The sequence below is a fragment of the Saccopteryx leptura genome, chromosome 10, assembly GCF_036850995.1.
Source record: "Saccopteryx leptura isolate mSacLep1 chromosome 10, mSacLep1_pri_phased_curated, whole genome shotgun sequence".
Taxonomy (NCBI): domain Eukaryota; kingdom Metazoa; phylum Chordata; class Mammalia; order Chiroptera; family Emballonuridae; genus Saccopteryx; species Saccopteryx leptura.
In genome coordinates this window covers 7,868,977-7,888,495 of record NC_089512.1, presented here as the reverse complement: position 1 = coordinate 7,888,495, position 19,519 = coordinate 7,868,977, and the positions used below count along the sequence as shown (strand labels likewise).

General features: G+C 41.2%; 1 protein-coding gene across 1 annotated transcript in view; it reads right to left on the bottom strand.

Annotated features, from left to right (window-relative positions):
- Positions 1–19,519, bottom strand: part of SMARCC1 (SWI/SNF related, matrix associated, actin dependent regulator of chromatin subfamily c member 1) — a 140,388-nt gene that overhangs the window by 66,555 nt on the left and 54,314 nt on the right. The window contains exons 12-19 of the mRNA XM_066351654.1: positions 18,826–18,885; positions 16,357–16,394; positions 15,263–15,384; positions 12,651–12,722; positions 8,445–8,558; positions 7,331–7,484; positions 5,442–5,555; positions 3,852–3,911 (exon numbers count right to left, since the gene is read on the bottom strand). Coding sequence (XP_066207751.1) covers positions 3,852–3,911; positions 5,442–5,555; positions 7,331–7,484; positions 8,445–8,558; positions 12,651–12,722; positions 15,263–15,384; positions 16,357–16,394; positions 18,826–18,885 — 734 coding nt within the window. The remainder of the gene's footprint in view (positions 1–3,851; positions 3,912–5,441; positions 5,556–7,330; positions 7,485–8,444; positions 8,559–12,650; positions 12,723–15,262; positions 15,385–16,356; positions 16,395–18,825; positions 18,886–19,519) is intronic.

Here is a 19,519-nt window from a genome sequence, read left to right as displayed (position 1 = left end):
CGGCTAGAGACCCCGAGGTCGCCAGCTTGAGCGCAGGCTCATCTGGTTTGAGCAAAAGCTCACCAGCTTGTGCCTGACCAGGTGGTGGCGCAGTGGATAGAGCGTTGGACTGGGATGCGGAAGGACCCAGGTTTGAGACCCTGAGGTTGTCAGCTTGAGCATGGGCTCATCTGGTTTGAGCAATATAAAAAAAAAATGCTCACCAGCTTAGATGACCCAAGGTCGCTGGCTCAAGCAAGGGGTTACTCAGTCTGCTGAAGGCCCGCAGTCAAGGCACATATGAGAAAGCAATCAATGAACAACTAAGGTGTCACAACGAAAAACTGATGATTGATGCTTCTCATCTCTCTCTGTTCCTGTCTGTCTGTCCCTATCTGTCCCTCTCTCTGACTCTCTCTCTCTGTCCCAGTAAAGAAAAAAAAAAAAAAAAAAGCTCACCAGCTTGAGCCCAAGGTCGCTGGCTCGAGCAAGGGGTTACTCAGTCTGCTGAAGGCCTGCGGTCAAGGCACATATGAGAAGGCAATCGATGAACAACTAAGGTGTTGCAACGAAAAACTGATGATTGATGCTTCTCATCTCTCTCCGTTCCTGTATGTCTGTCCCTATCTATCCCTCTTTCTGACTCTCTCTCTCTGTCCCTGTAAATATATATATATATTTTGCTACAAGAAATGTCAAGATTTTACACCCTGTGTTTTCTTCTAAGTTTTTTATGGTTTCAAGTCTAACATTTAAGTCTTTAATTCATTTTTAAGTTTATCTCTTTTTTTTCTTTACAGGGACAGAGAGAGAGTCACAGAGATGGATAGATACGGATAGACAGATAGGAACAGAGAGAGATGAGAAGCATCAACCATCAGTTTTTCGTTTTTGACAACTTGGTTGTTCATTGATTGCTTTCTCATGTGCCTTCAGCAGACCGAGTAACCCCTTGCTCAAGGCAGCAACCTTAGGTCCAAGTTGGTGAGCTTTTTTTTTTTTTCTCAAGCCAGATGAGACTGCACTCAACTGGCAACCTTGGGTCTCAAACCTGGGTCCTCCACATCCCAGTCCAACGCTCTATCCACTGCGCCACCGCCTGGTCAGGCTTAAGTTTATTCTTGTGTAAGGTGGTCTAGTTTCTTTTTTTTTTTTTAACGTTATCTGTCCAATTTTCCCAACACCATTTACTGAACAGACTACCTTTACCTAACTGTATGGTTCTGCCTCCTTTGTCAAATATTAATTGATCATAAATGTGTGGTTCTAATTCTGGGCTCTCTATTCTGTTCCATTGACCTATATCTGTTTTTATGTCAGTGTCATGTTGTTGTTCTTTTTTCTTAAGTGAGAAGAAGGGAGACAGAGAGACAGACTTCTGCATGCGCCTGACCAGGTTCCAACAGCAATCCCCCTATGGGCAACCGAGCTATTTCAGCACCTAAAGTGAGGCCAGGGAGCCATCCTCAGCACCCGGGGTCAACTTGTTCAAACCATTCAAGCCACAGCTGTGAAAAGAGAGAGAGAAAGAAGAAGGAGGGGTTGAGAAGCAGATGGTTGCTTCTCCTGTGTGCCCTAACTGGGAATCGGACCCAGGACATCCACACGCCAGGCGTGCTGTACTACTCAGCCAACTGGCCAGGGCGGAAGTGTTTTCTTAAGTTTCCATTTGTGATAGATCATTATTGGTGGGTAAAAATGCAACTGATTTCTGGATATTTATTTTGCATCCACTTTACTGAATTCATTTATCAGTTCTTGTAATTTTTCAGTACAATCTTTAGGGTTCTCTATTATATACAGTATCTTGTCATCTAAAAAATTATTTTCATTCAAACTTGTATTATGTTAACTTGCAATGGGTTTTTAGTTATGTTTTAGATCAATTAAATATTTTTCTCCATTTTATTTTTTTTTTTTGGTATTTCTCTGAAGTTGGAAACGGGTAGGCAGTCAGACGGACTCCTGCAAGCGCCGGACTGTGATCTACCCAGCACGCCCACCAGGAGGCGATCCCCTGCCCATCTGGGGCGTCGCTCTGCCGCAATCATAGCCATTCTAGCATCCTGAGGCAGACGCCACGGGCCAACTTTGCTCCAATAGAGCCTTGGCTGCAGGAGGGGAAGAGAGAGACAGAGAGGAAGGAGAGGGGGAGGGGTGGAGAAGCAGATGGGCACTTCTGTGTGCCCTGGCTGGGAATCGAACCTGGGACTCCCGCACGCCGGGCCGACGCTCTACCACTGAGCCAACCGGCCAGGGCCAACTCCATTTTACTTTTTAATAACTACTGATAACAAACATAAATGAAAACTCTTTATAGTTCATCCTCAATATAACTTCTAAAAGTATAAGTATATCCTAAGACAAAAAGTTTGAGAACTGGTGATCTAGTCTAATCTTGTTATTGACATTTGATTTCTGAATTGTGTATTTTATGCATAATACGCAAGTCTGAATGAGATGGAAGATTGCAGGGAAAGGGAGTCTCTTCCCCTGTAAACTCCGTTCCGACGTTGGTTATAAATAGTGCAGATGCTGTCATAAGGTGCCAGCAGCAATCATCAACTTCATCCATGGTTACCCCTACTGACCCTAGAAAGTCAGGTACTTGCTTTGCGAGCATCACATACAGTGCTAAGTGGTTCACGGAGCCATTGTGATCAATGAGACAAAGGGAAAGACTGATGAGGCACTTCTGAGAAAGCTTTTCCTTCCAAAAGCCCAAGAAAGCAGGTCCCCAGAGGTGCCTTTTCCAACTTTCTTCCTGTTTTGAATTGGATATGAGGCCTGGAACTAAATGGCTTTCCTGTGACCGGAAAAGAGACACACAAAGGCAGAACATTGACAGCTAAAGGTAGAACAAGCAACAGAAAAGCTAGGAACCAGATTATATAACTAAGCAATAGAAAGAATCTAGGAATTGCCAATTATAACAAATTTACTTAAAAAACCAATGTCCTTTCAGTTCAATCTACTGCCAGTCGAATTTTTTGTTCCTTGTAGGCAAGAGCATTCCTAGCCCACTTAACAATACACATCCTCATCTGGTCCTAATTCAGCTCCCAAAGGCACATTCTACCACAAATACTAAGCAGTGCCTAGTCTTCATCTTACCCAAACAGTCGTTGTTCTACAATAAAGACAAAGGCTCCTCTTCAGAAATGGTTGCTAAATATGAAAACCAACATTCTCTATTTCCTATCCTTCAGAGTAGAAATAATCACTAAAATCTTTTTGAGCATGTATTTGTAAGAATATCCAAAGACATGAAGAAGTCCAAATAAGAATTCAGTAAAAACTGGCTAACAGATATCCTGCATGATCAAAAAGTGTTTTCAATGGCAGATGAACTTCAACTACTTCTCTGGAGTCCTTCTGGGAAGTACGAAGGTCACAACTCAGTGCAGACAAGCACTAGGGAACTAATCTGCAATGACTAAGGTGGGCTGAGTCAAGAAAAACTGGAATCTGAAGAAATGCTCAACATCAAAGGAACATATGCTATTCAAGGCCAGCCAATTATTGCTATGTGGAAACAAGGTCCCAGAATTGTCCTACCTTCCAATTTTGGGGGAATGGTTAGAAATCTTTGGCAAAGCTCTAATGTTTAATATTGGTAACAATTTTAAACAAAAAAAAAATCCAGCCTGGGCCAAAATAACCCATAGCCAGGCTTGATCTCCCCTACTGACAACCAGTATGTAACCTCTACGTTTGATACTTAAACAATGATCCAAGAAAATTCTGTTCAAATTCACTACATGGATCAAAGAATTCCAGAATAGACTCCACAGGTGTATTTGAAATGCTAGTCAGAGCCACCCGGCACCCCGCTCTCACGTGGACAGAGGCCCCAGCGTCCGTGTGCTCACCTCCAGCAGCAGCAGGGTCTCCTGCTCGGTCCACTCCCTTCCAGCACTGGCGCCTTTACTCTAGAACACAAAACCGGAAGTTATCCACTCATTCCTAAAAGCTAAATATGGAGTCCAGTAAAATCCCTTCTAAGTTCAGGGGACTGTTTTATGCAAACTACCAAAATAAGTCCCTGAGTAAAGGAAGAAAACTTATGGAACCTGAACTTTGAATAGAAATGGTGGGTTATTTAACACTTTTGCTCCATTTTTCTTCTTACAGGTCTCTAATGATAAATGAGTTCTTTTCACTGCACTCCATGTGTCTCTTGCACTCTGCTGTCATTGTCCTGTCTCATCCAAATTCTTTTTTCTCTTGGCCCTTCAATTTCAGTAACTCTACTAACTTCCTGAGTTCACTAACCCTGTTCCTGTGTATGCAGCCTGCTTATCAAACTCATCCAATGAGTTCATTTCAGGTATATTTTTAATTATACAATATTCATTTGATTCTTTTGATATACTCCAATTATCTGTTGAAATTCTCCATTTTGTCCTCTATTTTCTTTAATATATTAATCATAGTTATTTTTTTTAATTTATTGAAAATTTGATGTGCCCTCACCTGGGATCGAACCAGCAACCTCTGTGTTTCAGGACGATGCTCTAACCCAGTGGTCCCCAACCTTTTTTGGGCCACAGACCGGTTTAATGTCAGAATATATTTTCATGGACCGGCCTTTGGGGTGGGACGAATAAATGTGTCATGTGACCAAGACAAGCATCAAGAGTGAGTCTTAGGCCCTGGCCGGCTGGCTCAGCGATAGAGCGTCAGCCTGGCGTGCGGGGGACCCGGGTTCGATTCCCGGCCAGGACACATGGGAGAAGCGCCCATTTGCTTCTCCACCTCCACCCCCTCCTTCCTCTCTGTCTCTCTCTTCCCCTCCCGCAGCCAAGGCTCCAATGGAGCAAAGATGGCCCGGGTGCTGGGGATGGCTCCTTGGCCTCTGCCCCAGGCGCTAGAGTGGCTCTGGTCGCAGCAGAGTGATGCCCCGGAGGGGCAGAGCATCGCCCCCTGGTGGGCAGAGCGTCGCCCCTGGTGGGCGTGCCGGGTGGATCCCAGTCGGGCGCATGCGGGAGTCTGTCTGACTGTCTCTCCCCGTTTCCAGCTTCGGAAAAATGCAAAAAACAAAACAAAACAAGAGTGAGTCTTAGACGATGTAACAGAGGGAATCTGGTCATTTTTAAAAAATAAAAAATCGTTTAGACTTAAATATAAATAAAACAGAAATAATGTAAGTTATTTATTCTTTCTCTGTGGACCAGTACCAGTCCGCGGCCCAGGGATTGGGGACCACTGCTCTAACCCACTGAGCTATCTGGCCAGGGCTCATCATAGTTATTTTTAAATAACTATCTTTTAAGCATACAGAAAGAATGATAGAAGTCATTGTTGTTTTATAAAATGCCATCAGATTAAGCAGAAAGCTCACCTACTTACTGTAGACAGTAAATTAAGTTCCTTATGGGAAATGATATACCTTAGAAGGAAGAAGGACAAAGAGTACATGCTGAATTGTAGGCAGTGTGTGTCTAGGGAAAAATTCTTACCTTTGCTAAGGTTTTCTTTGAGTAAATGTCAGTACGGAGACCAAAGTTCTGCAAATCAATGGGTTTTTCCTTGTTCTTCTCAGGAAAATTTAACATCTGCTGAGCAGCAGGGACCTGAGTGAGACAAAGGATAAATGGCTGTATGAACCTTTACAAAGTCAAGGGGACAGAAGGTTTAAAGAACTATTTAATATTGGCACCTAATAAAACACTAACTCCTAGTAGAGACCCTACAAAAAAATAAGTAATATACTCCTAACAAAATTTCAACATATAAGAAACATTTTTCTGTCTAAGTCACAAAGAAAATAGATGACAAACTTTCTTTTTTTTCTTTGACAGAGAATGAGAGACAGGAACAGAGAAACAGAAAGGAAAGAGATAAGAAGAATCAATTCTTCATTGTGGCATATTTGTTGTTTGTTCATTGCTTTCTCATATATGTATGGACTTGGGGGCTACAGCAGACCAATTGACCCCTTGCTCAAACCAGCAACCTTGGGCTTCAAGCCTGCAACCTTTGGGCTCAAGCTAACAACCATGGGGTCAAGTCTAAGATCCCACGCTCAAGTCAGCGACCCCACACTCAAGCTGGATAAGCCTGCGCTGAAGCCGGCAACCTCAGGGTTTCGAACCTGGGTCTTCCACGTTTCAGTCCGATGCTCTAGCCCAGGGGTCCCCAAACTACGGCCCGTAGGCCGCATGTGGCCCCCTGAGGCCATTTATCCAGTCCCCGCCGCACTTCTGGAAGGGGCACCTCTTTCATTGGTGGCCAGTGAGAGGAGCATAGTTCCCATTGAAAAACTGGTCAGGCCCTGGCCAGTTGGCTCAGCGGTAGAGCGTCGACCTGGCGTGCGGGGGACCCGGGTTCGATTCCCGGCCAGGGCACACAGGAGAAGCGCCCCACCCCCTCCTTCCTCTCTGTCTCTCTCTTCCCCTCCCGCAGCCAAGGCTCCATTGGAGCAAAGATGGCCCGGGCGCTGGGGATGGCTCCTTGGCCTCTGCCCCAGGCGCTAGAGTGGCTCTGGTCACGGCAGAGCAATGCCCCAGAGGGGCAGAGCATCGCCCCCTGGTGGGCAGAGCGTCACCCCTGGTGGGCGTGCTGGGTGGATCCTGGTCGGGCTCATGCGGGAGTCTGTCTGACTGTCTCTCCCCATTTCCAGCTTCAGAAAAATACAAAAAGAGAAAGAGAAAAAAAAAAGAAATGCTGGTCAGTTTGTTGATTTAAATTTACTTGTTCTTTATTTTAAATATTGTATTTGTTCCCGTTTTGTTTTTTTATTTTAAAATAAGATATGTGCAGTGTGCATAGGGATCTGTTCATAGTTTTTTTTATAGTCCGGCCCTCTAACGGTCTGAGGGACAGTGAACTGGCCCCCTGTGTAAAAAGTTTGGGGACCCCTGCTCTAGCCACTGCACCACTACCTGGTCAGGCAACAACAAACTTTCTTAAATATGAACTTCCATTTCACAATGGAGGGTATGTTATTTAAATTAATGTTATCCATCACCTGACTGACTTAATACAAGAATATGTTTTGTGGCTGTCCACTTCCCAAATGTTGCTAAGGGGAAGAAGTTTTAAACAATTTAACGCATTTAAACAATCTGTTTAACTAGTGTCTTCAATGACAGAAGTGATAAAGGGAATCATGAGTATAAAAGGAAACATGTAACATATGATAGGATAAGGCACACAGTCTTGACTTTAACAGAAAAGCATTATCTTAAACACTAAAGAATCTTATGGACTTAAATATTTACAATAGATAAATACAAATAAAACCTATCTGCTAAAAAATAATACTATTACATGACAATAATAATTCCTGAATATGATTGCCAGACGTGGCAGTCTGCTACCTGAAGAAAAGGCAGCATTAACTTACCTGAGGTGACCGAAGATGCAGAGGCACAAGCCCCGACGGGGTATCAGCCAAAACATTGAAATGCGGAGTAGGAGGCGGCCCCATTGCCATCGGTCGACTTTCTGGATCCACTTGGTAATTAACAAGCCCCCACTGCTCCAAGAAGGCATGAACCCTAAAGAATAGACCTCTGAGAGTTAAAATATGGAGACTATATCTCATCTCCTTCATAGTAATCATCAGGTTATAGTAAGAAAACAAAAAACAAGTCAACATGTTCTCTGTAGGTTATGAACCATCACAAAGTAACTGACAATTCTGGTTTGTTGAATGAGGGATAATTTCTCCAAACTCAAAACAATGTTCACAACATAGCACTTCAAGAACTAGTATAAAGTCTAATTGTTTCAGCCCTGGCCGGTTGGCTTGGTGGTAGAGCATTAGCTCAGTGTGTGGAAGTCCCCGGATTTGATTTCAGAAAGGGCACACAGGAGAAGTGCCCACCTTATCTGCTTCTACACCCTTCCCCATCTCCTTTCTCTCTGACTCTCTCTTCACCACCTGCAGCCAAGGCTCCATGGGAGCAAAGTTGGTCTGAGTGCTGAGGATGGCTCCATGGCCTCTGCCTCAGGTACTAGAATGGTTTCAGTTATAACTGAGCAACACCCCAAATGGGCAGAGCATTGCTCCCTGGTGGGCATGCTGGGTGGATCCTGGTGGGGCGCATGCGGGAGTCTGACTGCTTCCCCGCTTCTAACTTGGGAAAAATACACACACAAAAAAAATCCTAATCATTTCAATCGAAGAAATGAGAGAACCAATGCTCAGTTGGCTCCATGGTGAAAGTACACACACACAGACCAAATTCCCAGAAGGAGATCCACCATTTGGTTTCTTTCTTTTGACAGATCTAGGGCACAGAGCTTATCCACTCTCCCTCCCAACCCTCACTCCATCCAACTTAAAAAAAGGAAAAAAAGCCCCAGTACTACAAATAGTCAACCCCTAAATGAAAGACATGTGACTAAGTTATTTTTATTAACCAAGAAAACATCCCAGTTCAATCAATTAAACATTCGACAGCAATGATCAGCTACCACCTGCAGTGCAGTGGCTGAGCAATTCAGACCTTTACCTCATCACAGCACACACATCTCCAGTCAAGTTCCTCCGACAAGCAGTGCTGGTCAAATATTCTTGGGGGTTTAGGCGATATGTGTCAATCATAAAATTTCGATATGCCAAGTATCTAAAAAGCAATGGCAAAATTCTTAAGGTGAGCATATATCCTTTCAGAAACAATAACCCATAGAGCTAAAAGTCTGCATATTCATCACAACCAAATATATCAAAAGTTAACATTACAATAAACCAGCGACACTGTAGTATTTACAGTGTAACTCCTGTAAGAAACTGTAATATGCAAAAACCTATTTACTAACATATACAATAAGGAAATAGAGCAGTGGTTCTCAAAGTGTGTGCCATGGCACACTGGTGCGCCCTAGATTTCCAGGTGCACCCTATGGTATTCCAGAGAAATATGTGCCTGTTGGGGACCAAAAAACCAACAAGGTTTTTGGAGTTTAGATTTTCGGGAGACAGAGGTGTGGGGAATTACCTGTAAGCTGACAATCTGCCCAACCCCCCACCTCACTTGCCTGATTAGCTTGCAAAAGGCTGTTAAGCTGTGGTGCTGGATTGTTTACACTACCCCCCATGTTCCCCAGAAAGACTGGAGGCAAGTTTCTTCTATCCTTTGTTTGGTGTAAAGTTAAGATGATATGCATGGTGGGGGTTTTTGCACTTGGTAAAATTCTTGGGTTGCCTTGGAAACATGATCAAAGATCTCACTGATTTGCTAATGGCCCACTTTGCCCTATAAATAAAGCAAAATGTGGTTTCGGGAAGCGCTTTGTTTTTGCCAGCAGCAATTGCAGGGCTCTCCCAACTGCGTATTTTCTTAATTCTGCGTATTGTCTTAATTCTGCACGATTCCCACTAGACCTGAAATTACTAGCTGCGCTGGGTCACAGCATGTGCCCAGATATAAAAATATAGTTACTCTATTATACCATTTCATTACGAAAATACTGCTATTTTTGTTAACACATCATTATTATATTTATTATTAACACATCATTATATTATTTTTAGATAAATACACCCAAATAAAATGGATAGATTTCTCAAAAAGAAGCGTGATATTGAAGAATCTGATTCTGGAAGTGAGCAAAGTTAAGCGTAAATAAAATAGGACTTGAAGGCTGATGAGCAGAATTTAATTTATAGTATTTTCCATCACTTAACAGTGAAGAATACGATTGGATTAGAAACCCATTCATGGAAGCTTCAAGTGATTTTGGCTTAACATTAACAGAAGAGGACCTGGCAGCTATATCTACGACTTGTGGATTGATGATTATACATAAGAAATTGTCTCTTGAAGTCTTTTGGATTTCTATAAAAGAAGAATATGTGGGAATATCTAAAAAAGCTTTGAACATTTTACTATAATTTTCAACATTCTATTTATGTGAACTAGGATTTTCTACCCTCAACACGAGAGTAAAAAGAGAAATTCTTCAATGTATTGATGAGGAAATGAGAGTTGCCTTTCAAAAATATGCCCAAACATTGAAGAAATCGCTAGGACATATCAGGCTCATATTTCTCATAAACACAAGAATGAAAAAACAGATTTGTGTCAGGACCTGCCGAATTTACTAAATCTTACTAAGAATGTTATCTATATATATGTAAAGATAACTTTTTTGTCTTTTTAAAATTTTTTAACCCCTTTTTTACTAATTCTAAAAAGCATAACAAAAAATGTAACATAAAATGTTCTTTAATGTCAGAATAAATTTAATTTTGTTGTATTTATTTTAAGTACCATAAAAGCACACCTTATATTTTTTTTCTTTAATATTTTACTTAATTAGCCTGACCAGGCGGTTGCGCAGTGGATAGAGCGTTCGACTGGGATGCGGAGGACCCAGGTTCGAGACCCTAAGGTTGCCAGCTTGAGCACGAGCTCATCTGGTTTGAGCAAAGCTCACCAGCTTGGACCCAAGGTCGCTGACTTGAGCAAGGGGTTACTCAGTGTGCTGAAGGCCCACGGTCAAGGCACATATGAGAAAGCAATCAATGAACAACTAAAGTGTTGCAACGAAAAACTGATGATTAATGCTTCTCCTCTCTCTCCATTCCTGTGTGTCTGTCCCTATCTATCCCTCTCTGACTCTCTCTCTCTCTCTGTCTCTGTAAAAAATATATATATTTAACTTAAATATTATAACATATTTCTCAGAAATTTGTATATAGTGCGCCAACAATTATTTGTAGGATTTTAAATGCGCCCCAACTTCAAAAAGTTTGAGAACCACTGAAATACAGCAATCTGATGAAGTTAATGTGACGTAACATAAACACAAACTTGATCACAGACATGAATGGCACCCCATTACATATGTTCTCTCTCTAACAACAGCAGGCCCTCTGCATCTGTCGATTCCCAACCACAGGTGGAAAATACTTTTTCCAATCCAGTTGGTTGAATCTGCAGATGTGAAACCGTGAATGCAAAGGGCCGACTGTACAGGGTTCAGTAATATCTGTGGTTTCAGGCATCCCTGGAGGTCTTGGAGGGTACAACCCGCAGGTAAGAAGGTATTCTGCTATGTATCTAGCACATACTGTGTGCCAGACATGGTTCTAAGCACTTCCCATGCAGTAACTCAATTAACCCTCACAAGTTCTATTATCATTAGATAGATAATAGAACTATCTTTTCCAGATAGTTCTATCATTCCAGATAGAGAAGTGGAAAACTAAGCATCGAGTGATTTAAGAATTTGTCCTAGACCACAGACCGGGAAAGAGTGAAGCTGGAATTCAATACAGACAGTGTGGGGCTCTTAACCTTGCCAATTTTATTTCTGTCTTCTTCCTAGATCCTTATGTGGGTTGGGTTCTGACGTGGCTATATAACTTCTGCCTGGCAGTTTTTCAAAGATCCCAACTAGGCAATGAGTAGAAGCCATGAGGTCAAACTCAGAGATAACAGACTGGGGAGCAGAGCGGATTCCACAATGTACCCAAGCATTTCTGCCACAAAATACTTAAAACAAGAGCATTAAGAAGTTATAAGACCTAGCAAGAGTCCTTGTCACAAAAGTAAAAACAAAATTCTGGCAGCCTGAGGTTAGATGCATCCAAGCAGAAAAGTGACACTGCTCAAAACGGGTGCTGTGAATGCACAGGTAGATAGACACAGACTGAAAGGTGAGCTTACAGTTAAACAGAACAGACTGTGCTTTTAACAGAAGACTCCCATAAGTACATTTATTATTCAATTATCTATACTACGCCATGTGTTTTATGTGGGAAATTATCCTTCCCTAACAATTTAAACAAGAGACATCTATTTGTACAATCACAGGTATACAACAGACAACAGATTAACAATATGAAAATAAATGAAAAGATATTTATAGTATGATAGGTATGCATTTATTTTAGGGGCAAGGGTTTCTAGAAGTGTGTATTTAATGGTCACCAACCAAAGGCACAAGTATGTCCTGACAACTTCGTCCTTCCAGTGAGTTTTCCCGTTTTCAATGCAAACGCACAACAATCCCTGACACAATGACGAGCAATTCCTGTGCAGCTATATCATCCTACTTTGCATTCTTTTAAGGACTAGTTATTCATCAGGAAAATATGATAAAAATTCCATTTGCTCCTAGAGTATTATACACAAATAGCTATAGTTCATAACATATATGAACACAAAAGGTGGAAACTGTTAGAAACCTGAATAAATTTATTGTTTAATTGTTACGGAATTTAAAACTTACAAGAGCTAACATATATATGTTAATTCAAGGTTGAGGAATAAAAACCTGAAACAATTTACTTTGAGGCAAGGAATTCTGTGCAGCAAAGATATGAACACTATTCTGAACAAAGTAAGGTATTTGCTAACTACCACACATACACAATCATTAACTTAGACATATGCTTTTAGAACCCTCTGTCAGCCTGACCTGTGGTGGCGCAGTGGATAAAGCATCGACCTGGAAATGCTGAGGTTGCCGGTTTGAAACCCTGGGCTTGCCTGGTCAAGGCACATATGGGAGTTGATGCTTTCAGCTCCTCCCTACCTTCTCTCTCTCTCTCTCTCTCTCTCTCTCTCTCTCCCTTTCTCTCTCCTCTCTAAAATGAATAAATAAAATTAAAAAAAAAAAAAGAACCCTGTCAAACACAGAATTTTTCTACCTATTGGCCCACTAAAGTATGTAACAGGATCAGGATTACATCTCTACATGTCACTCACATTTCTGGAGTCTTTGATTTATTTTTTCCATTGAAAAACTCAGGAAGAGCACGCCGTTCAATCACGTGAATACTGAAAAGAAAGAGAAAAGAAGATTAGAAGTACTCTGAAAAATAAAATTCTTAAAATTTGAGCTAAATTTTTTGAATTCTCAAAGCAAAACTGATGAATCTATGCCTGGCCAGTGGTGGCAAAGTGTATAGGGCATCGGCCTTGGATGCTGAAGTTGCCAGTTTGATCCGATCAAGGCACATATGACAAGCAACAAGCAAGCAATGAAGAACTAAAGTGAAGCAACTATGAGCTGATACTTCTTACTCCACCCCCTTCTGTAAAACAAATTAATGAAATCTTGAAAAAATACCCTGATAAATGCAAAAACTGAGCACTACTTGCAAAAGTAATTGGCTTGCACAAAATCCTATGTATCAATAGGATGTAATAAAATTAAAGTTTTCACTTTCTGACCCCCAATATTTACTGTAGTTTTTCTATTCCTATAACCAAATTCATAAATTGCTATCAATAGCCCTGGGCAGTAGGCTCAGTAGTAGAGTGTTGGCACAACTTGTGGAAGTCCTGGGTATGATTTCCACTCAGGGCACACAGGAGAAGCGCCTATCTGCTTTTCCACTCTCCTCCCTCTCCTTTCTCTCTGTCTCTCTCTTCCCCTCCCACAGCCAAGGCTCCATGGGAGCAAAGTTGGCCCGGGCGCTGAGGATGGCTCTGTGGCCTCAGCCTCAGGTGCTAGAATGGCTCCAGCTACAACGGAACAATGCCCCAGAGGGGCTGAGCATCGCCCCCTGGTGGGCATGCTGGGTGGATACCGGTCAGGCGTATGCAGGAGTCTGACTGCCTCCTTGCTTCTCACTTCAGAAAAACACACAAAAAAATTGCTATCAATACATTGAAAGCTACATATTTTATGTTGTTTTTGTAATACTTCATGACTACATGAAAGAGTTCTTTGGAAATTAGCTGACTGGATGACAAATATCACAGTAGTTGGCATGGCAACCAACTGGTAAAATGAATAATGAGCTAGAAGACAATGTAATTTACAACAATCAGTTTTTCAAGCTGTTAACAACACTGAACCTTTTTTTCCAGCCCTAAGAAACTTTGTGGTGAATTGAATTTTTAAAGTTATACCAATGGTCTGACCAGGTGGTGGCACAGTGGATAGAGTGTTGGACTAGGAGACAGAGGACTCAGGTTCAAAACCCCAAGGTCACCAGCTTGAGCGAACGTTCATCTGGTTTGAGCAAGGCTCACCAGCTTGGACCCAAGGTCGCTGGCTTGAGCAAGGGGTTACTCGGTCTGCTGTAGCCCCCCCCCCCCCGCCCCCGGCAAGGCACATATGAGGAAGCAATCAGTGAAGAACTAAGGTGCTGCAACAAAGAATTGATGCTTCTCATCTCTCTCCCTTCCTGTCTGTCTATCCCTATCTGTCCTTCTCTCTGACTCTCTCTGTCTCTATTTTTAAAAAAAAGGTCTGTTTTGATTTTTTTTTTTTTAATTTTTCTGAAGCTAGAAACCGGGAGAGACAGTCAGACAGACTCCCGCATGCGCCCGACTGGGATCCACCCGGCAAGCCCACCAGGGGGCGACGCTCTGCCGCGACCAGAGCCTCTCTAGCGCCTGGGGCAGAGGCCAAGTAACCATCCCCAGCACCCGGGCCATCTTTGCTCCAATGGAGACTCGGCTGCGGGAGGAGAAGAGAGAGACAGAAAGGAAGGAGAGGGGGAGGGGTGGAGAAGCAAATGGGCGGGTCTCCTGTGTGCCCTGGCCGGGAATCGAACCTGGGACTTCTACACGCCAGGCCGACGCTCTACCACTGAGCAAACCGGCCAGGGCCTTGATTTTTTTTTTTTTTACATAGATAGATAGACAGGGACAGACAGACAGGAACAGAGAGATGAGAAACATCAATCATTAGTTTTTTGTTTCGCATTGCGACACCTTAGTTGTTCATTGACTGCTTTCTCATATGTGCCTTGACCACGGGCCTTCAGCAGACCGAGGAACCCCTTGCTCAAGCCAGCGACCTTGGGTCCAAGCTGGTGAGCCTTTTTCTTTTTTTTGCTGAAATCAGATGAGCCCGCACTCAAGCTAGTGACCTCCGGGTCTTGAACCTGGGTCCTCTCGCATCCCAGTCCGAGCTCTAGCCATTGCGCCACCGCCTGGTCAGGCTCTTCAATTTTTTTATATACCAGAATTTGTACATAAAAAGCCTCCTAATAATTAACACATTTTCTATTATAATGCAGCCATTACTGAGCAGTGAATTGAGTTTGTCTATATATTTCCATAATGATTTAAAATCATACAATAAACAGCAATATTTTATGATTATTAAATATTTAAGCATTTGCCTGCCTGAATAACCAAATGAGCTTCAAGCTCACACATTTTATAACCCTAAGTTTCTATCTTGAAATTGTTTTAAAAAATACTTTCTAAAATTAACATGAAATCACTTTCCAGCTCCCCTCATCCAGTGTGACAGTGATTACAGATGTGGGGACTTAAACAATATGGCACAATATGATTTCAGGGAACGTTCTCCCACTCCTAAATACCATGTTCACAGATGTACGCGGCCCACTCACCAGTTATAATCAAACCACGATGCATAGCTAGGAATAATAATATGATTGGTCTGCTCTGTCACGTTATCTTCACCAGGGTCTACTGACCGACTCGGATCACCTTTGTTGGGATCTTCATCTTCCTGTAGAAACGCCAAAGTTCAGAGAGAGAGAGAGAGAACTACAGAGAGGTGCATAACAGCTTTCAAACTTCTAATATTACATTGCAAAAAAAATGAAGCTATTTGATCTAATTTCAAGGACCAGAAAAATAAATTTCAAATCAAAACAGTCTTTCACAATTTTTAAGGTACTTCATAAGATGTCCAAGTGAAATAGCAGATGATATCCTGCCTTTTAGGGATGGGGGAATCAACTCCTACAAGATAAATGTCTCATAAGAATAAATGTCAAGTTAATTACAAAAAGGCTGTTTCTATTCTAAAGAATTCAGGCTCAAAGCCCAAAACTTTTTTCATAATACTTTGTTTCTTACCTGTACAGTTTTAACTGACTAGGAACACAAATCAAAAATACTAGCTCTCAAGTTATTTGCATGGAGTTGACTCAGGGCACTAATAAGGCATAATGAGAAGGCTTCCCTTATCCCAAAGATTTAGCATTAAGTATCTGCTAACAACTATATATGTATTATATCATTTATTCCTGACAATAACAGCAGCAGGTACTATTTACTATCTGATTGGTGGATGAGAAAATGATGCACAGAACTAATAAATTATAATCCAGATAAAACTGTAGGTAGTCCAGCTAAAGGGTCTACAGTTTCAATCATTCCCATTACTAAAAATTACCTGATTTATATCAGGTAGAAACTATAGAGGTTTTGCAAATGATTCCACCTAAAAACCTAAACTTGCTAATACGGTAATTTCAAAATCCCTGCTTCCTCAGATCCATTACTGGGGAAGATGGAAATTTCTTTTTGAGAAAACTTTAGGGTAAAAGAAACAAATTATTTCTGGGATGTTAAAAAAGAAATTAAAAAATCATGAGGGTCTAAAGACAGTACATTTCTAAGGACACTTCTCATTCAGTAACCCTCGTCTCAACACAGAGGACTCTTAGAGTCACTTCTGCTAAATAATCATTACCTTTCCTCCTGTTGTGACTGTTTCTTCATCCTGCTCATCTGTAAAATCAAAACACATACTTATTCTAAAAACAGGTAAAGCTGTTTAGATTACTTGGAAACTTTAAGGTTTAAGTAACTGATAGTGGACAGAGAAAAGAAAATGGGGTATTAAAGCAAATACACCCCAAATAACTCAGTAAATTAGAATTGTACACAGAATCACAGAGGTACGTAGAAATTCAATGCATAAATAGTTAAAAATTTTCAACAACAGGGAATTTATAACTAATTACTGGTTGGGTTACTATCTTACTTATTAAGAGGCAAGGGGCTTGATTAAGGCTTTTGCCTCCTGAGGTTTGGTGAATTAAGTAATGGCATTTTGGATCCCAGAGGACATGTGTAAAGAATGAGGAGTAAAGAAAGAGGTTACAATCATTCCTACAGACGAAGTCCTGGTAAGAATGTTAATACCCTCTGAGGCTAGGGGACTCCAGGACCTAAATGCTGGCCTTAGAGGAACAGGAGCAAACCCACATGTAATTTACACTAGGCAGTTGATTTCCACCGCAAACAGTGCAAGTTGCCAGTGTGACAAAGGTAAGAGATTCTGGCACAAATCATTACATTAAGTTCTGCTAATAGACGTTATCTTTTAATACTTACTATGACCGTTAGCAGTAACTAAGGCACTGCGAAGTTCAAAAAGAATATGAGAAAATAATTTTTTATAACTCACTTAACAAATATTTCCAAGATAATCTGCTGTTTGAAAAGCACTAAATAAGCTGTTTAGAGCAGGGTCAGGAATCTATAGCCTACAAGCCAATCTGGCTGCTGCCTGTTTTTGTAGGAACCTGGGAATATGACTAATTACTGGCCAACAGCTACAGTTAAGGATGGTTCACTGTCTAGGCTGTGCAAACAACACTGCTTACGAGGAACTCTCAATGCAGCTCCACAGCCTGGAATCCTGGTATGGGCTAGGTGGAGGCTACCCTGCATAAACAGGACCCTCCCCCAACCACAGGTCACAGACCCTCTCTGGGGCTGCCCTGGGCAGAAACACTGCGTATGTGCTGCTGTTGCCACAGGGAAAGTACATTCTGGGTGCCCCTCACATGAAAGGAAAGAATGAAAGTAACTTCAGCCACTCTGTGCCCTGTCTTCTTGTGAGCTGACCGGTTACGCTTCCTACGCAGCTGATATACGTTAGCTGTGCACACAGCTATATACTGAATCCCGTGAATACTCCTAGAGACTCTCCAAATGTGTGGATGGCCTCAGGGATACCCATCACACCTGAAAGTGACACACGGTCTTACATTTCTAGATGGTTGAAAAGAAGGTCAACATAAGACTATATCATGACACATAAAAATGAACTGAAAAATCAAGTTTCAGTGCCCATAAATAAAAGTTTTATTGGAATAAGCCACGATCATTTGTTCAATTCTATCCATGATTACATTTGCATTGCAATGACAAAGTTGATTAGCTGTGACAGGCACTTCTGCCCACAACACCTAAAATACTTACTATCTGTTCTTTTCTGAAAAAGTCTGCCATCCTTCTTTGCAGGACATAAACAGATGAGCACTACATACAGGGTTTAGTACTATCCAGTTTCACACGTCCACCGGGGGGTAGGGTAGGGGTCTTAGAACGTATCTCCAGTGGATATGGAGGGAATGACTCCATTTTGTTGACTTAACCCTGTTTTATATAAACTGTCAAGACAATTTCTGAAGTCTCCTTTTCTACATTAAAAGAGCTGGAAAATCCCTTTAAGCTCTAAAACTCCATTAAGTCAAACACTTAGTTTATGCTGAAAATACCAGCTTTTCCTTTGATTTTATGAGGAGAAATTAATCAAAATTATTATTCTATACATAACTCTCAAGAATAAAGATGTTTAAAACTACCCTAATATTTTAAAACATGAACAAGTGACTACACATGCCTTTCTTCTACCCTCCTAGTGCATCCAAAAATTTATCTTACTTGTAAAATGTACTCTGTAACTTTAAAATACAAAAGGATAATGTGACTCTCATTTTACACTGTTTAGAAAATCTTAAGTTGGCTTACAAAGTATTAACAGTCAAATTTTTGTTCTAAAGATGCAAATTGAATCTGCATATATTGTAAAACAAATATTTCAGAGATTAGAAAGTGCTTAATTATAACAATTTCTTTAAAACTCAGAACTCCTGATTTAGGTATAATATCATTGCCTTTGCTAACCTGCAGGAAAAGGTTACACCATGAGTAGGTCACCAAGAATGAAGAGAGCGACCGCAGGAAATCAGATTTCCTCGAGTGGCAGGAAACCAAACCACAACGGCACTAAAGGTAGCTAGTGTTAATACCTGCTGGAAAGTAGAGAAACTGAAAGGATATCTCTCAGTAAAGACAAAAGTGTCAGAGAAGCTGATATATTACGACAGAAAACAACACAAAAATGTATATATATTTTGTTTTTTACCTAAATCGGCTACAGTTCCTCCTTTAACAGGTGTATTTTCACTATCTTTCTTTGGGTTTACTAGAAGAAAAAAAAAATTGATTTAGGGGGAAGCTCTACTTAGTTTTAAGAAGAAAGCAGAATAGGATTTAAAAATACATGAATCTCACTACAACTGCCCATCCCTCAGTCCTCACCTTCATGTAAAGACCACAATCCCCGCTGAAGAGCAAACCCCTTGAGGTAACACTACATTTGTAACTAATTACCAAAACACCACAATTTTCTCATCATGAAAGTAAACAATATAGAGCAAAACATAAAAAAAACACTTTTGATCCCTTTCATAAAAGTATATTATTAGTTTTGTGTGCATTTCTTGATTCCCATTTTTGTGCCATTTGTTTAGATAAACTGAGGGAGAACTGATACCTTTATTTATTTTGATTGGTTGATTGATTTTAGAGAGAGGATAGAAAGTGGGGGCAGAGGGAGGAGTTGGAAGCATTAGCTCGTAGTTGCTTCCTGTATGTGCCTTGACTGGGCAAACCCAGGGTTACAAACTGGCGACCTCAGCATTCCAGGTCAAAGCATTATCCACCGAGCCACCAAACGTCAGGCAGAACTGATACCTTTAATACATCTCTGTGAGTTTGAAACAAATTCTGAGGATTAAAAACAATTTTTTTTTTTTATTCAGTGACAGGAGGGGAGG